This window comes from Trypanosoma equiperdum (assembly GCF_001457755.1).
Source record: "Trypanosoma equiperdum strain OVI genome assembly, contig: ctg_121, whole genome shotgun sequence".
In the NCBI taxonomy this organism is placed as follows: domain Eukaryota; phylum Euglenozoa; class Kinetoplastea; order Trypanosomatida; family Trypanosomatidae; genus Trypanosoma; species Trypanosoma equiperdum.
In genome coordinates, this window is record NW_027123194.1 from 40971 (window position 1) to 42940 (window position 1970).

Below are 1970 nucleotides of genomic sequence, written 5' to 3' on the forward strand. Positions count from 1 at the left end.
CATGCCGTTGGTAAAGAAGGACATCGACGGTGTTTATCAGGATGTAGAGAATACTCAGAAGCACATTAAGGACTTAGATCAAAAGAACGCTGAGGCAAACAAAGCCGCCCACGAGGCGTACTCAAAGCTGAACGACACAGAGGTTGAGCTGTGGGTCCTGTTAACAGACACGATACGCAAGTTGGTAGACATTGCTGGTGAGAAGGAAGCATTTGTCCGCAACGAAATGCGCCTCCGTGAGCTCCGAGGTCGAGATATGGCAATTGCCGAGGAGCTACTCGCCGCACAGCAAAGCTACTTTTCTCGCCTTCGCAAGAGTGAAGACGTACTTAAGAGGTGGGAGAACGCAGCGGAGACGTATGAAGCCTACGTGCAGGCGTACGTGCCAACTCTGTTGAAGAAGATCCACGACGCTGAGGAGGCCGACAAGGATTTGTACAATCGTGAGGCACAAAACTATGTCCGACGGTACGAGATGTTCGAGTACGCCGTGGAAGAGGGCCGTGCGACCCGCAGCGTTCATGTGGATCGTCTACAGACATTACAGCGGTCGAAATTGTTGGATGTGGAGCGGGCATTGTCGACCCTCGACCCCTTCGCAGACAAGTACCGAAAGGAGCTTGATGAGGCTCAAGCGCAGCTGGACGAAGGTTTGGCATTCATCCAGCTTGTCGAAAACCTTGCCAAGGAGCGTCGCGGGGAGGTGGAACCGATTCTGCAGCACGTCATCTCGTATAACCGCACACTGCAGACCAAAACATTGGAGATTGAAGCCGAGGCTGAAGCACAGGCGCTGCTGCTGCGTGATGGACCTGCAACGGAGGGCGCTCCATCCACGATGAACACTGTGGACGCCAAGGTGGACACAAGCCTTCTGCAGAGCGCACGTGGAAGCAGCGGCAAGCGTCCCGCAACGGCAGCAGTTTCCGAAGTAACGCACTTCTCCGATGCCCCACCAACGTCGGCTGCACTAAGACTGCGCAGTGTTGTTGATGCCAATAACATGATGTGCACCGTTTCGCACCCGCATGTCATGGCGCGCACTGTTGGAATTAATCATGAGGAGGCCTTCCTTGAGAAGTACCGTCGCTTCACAGATGAGGAACAGGTGGCTGTGGAGGGCGTGGCCGGTCGTGTTCGGCAGTCAAACACCAGTTTGGAGATGCTCGGTGAGAAGTACAACAATAAGGATTACATCCGAATGTTGCTTCTGAGCCCAGGGGCGAAACAAAGCAACAGCGCAACCGAGGCTGCTGTAGAGGAGTGCGCATAAAAAGAAGAAACTCGGTAAGGTTTATATGTTTCTTCCACAGGAGTATTTCTTTCCATTCCCCTTCCTTTTTTTTTTTACCAAAGTATGCACTTGTTGGTGTTGAAGCACTGGAAGAAGAATAAAAAAAAACCAGAGGCAAGAAAGCAAGAATATGGGGACCAGAATGGTATTATGAAGCTGTGACTGTGCTATTTGACTTGAGCTCTCTTTTCCTCTTGTCCTTTTGTTATCCAGTTCGCCCTCGTCTCCCATTTTATTTCATGCGGTTGTGATTATGTTTTAGCTTTATTCTTTGCAAAGCGTTTCCTACTTTTATGTTATTTGTCTCATCTTTAGATATGATTTACATATTTCCCTCTCTTACTTTTTCTGCCTCTTTTTTTTTTTCCTTCCTTCGCCCTTCAGTTCATCTTCTCATTCTCCTGATTCTTTTCGAACTTCCTCCGATGGCCACCGTACAACTGGAGTGCTGCTTTTTAGCATGATTGTTCTTGTTCTTTTTTTTTCCTTTATTTGTTTATTTGTTGCCGCTCTGCCAATGGTTCGGGAGGAGTGAAGCAAAGCAATGAAAGTTAATCATTAGACGCAACGGGCTACAAAAAAAAAAAGAGAGAAAGAGAGGGGGGGGGGGAAAAAAAGAAGAAGGAATAATTAAAGATTTACGCCAGGCAAATGAAATGAGGTGCAAAGAGGGATG

At 48.7% G+C, this 1970-nt stretch overlaps 1 protein-coding gene across 1 annotated transcript in view; it reads left to right on the plus strand.

The window, feature by feature from the left end:
- The window catches only part of TEOVI_000015800 (paraflagellar rod component, putative), a gene marked incomplete at both ends in the record, with an annotated part of 2319 nt that extends 1046 nt beyond the window's left edge, over positions 1 to 1273 (plus strand). Inside the window, one exon of the mRNA XM_067220752.1 lies at positions 1 to 1273. Coding sequence (XP_067076853.1) covers positions 1 to 1273 — 1273 coding nt within the window.
- Positions 1274 to 1970: the final 697 nt, after the last annotated feature.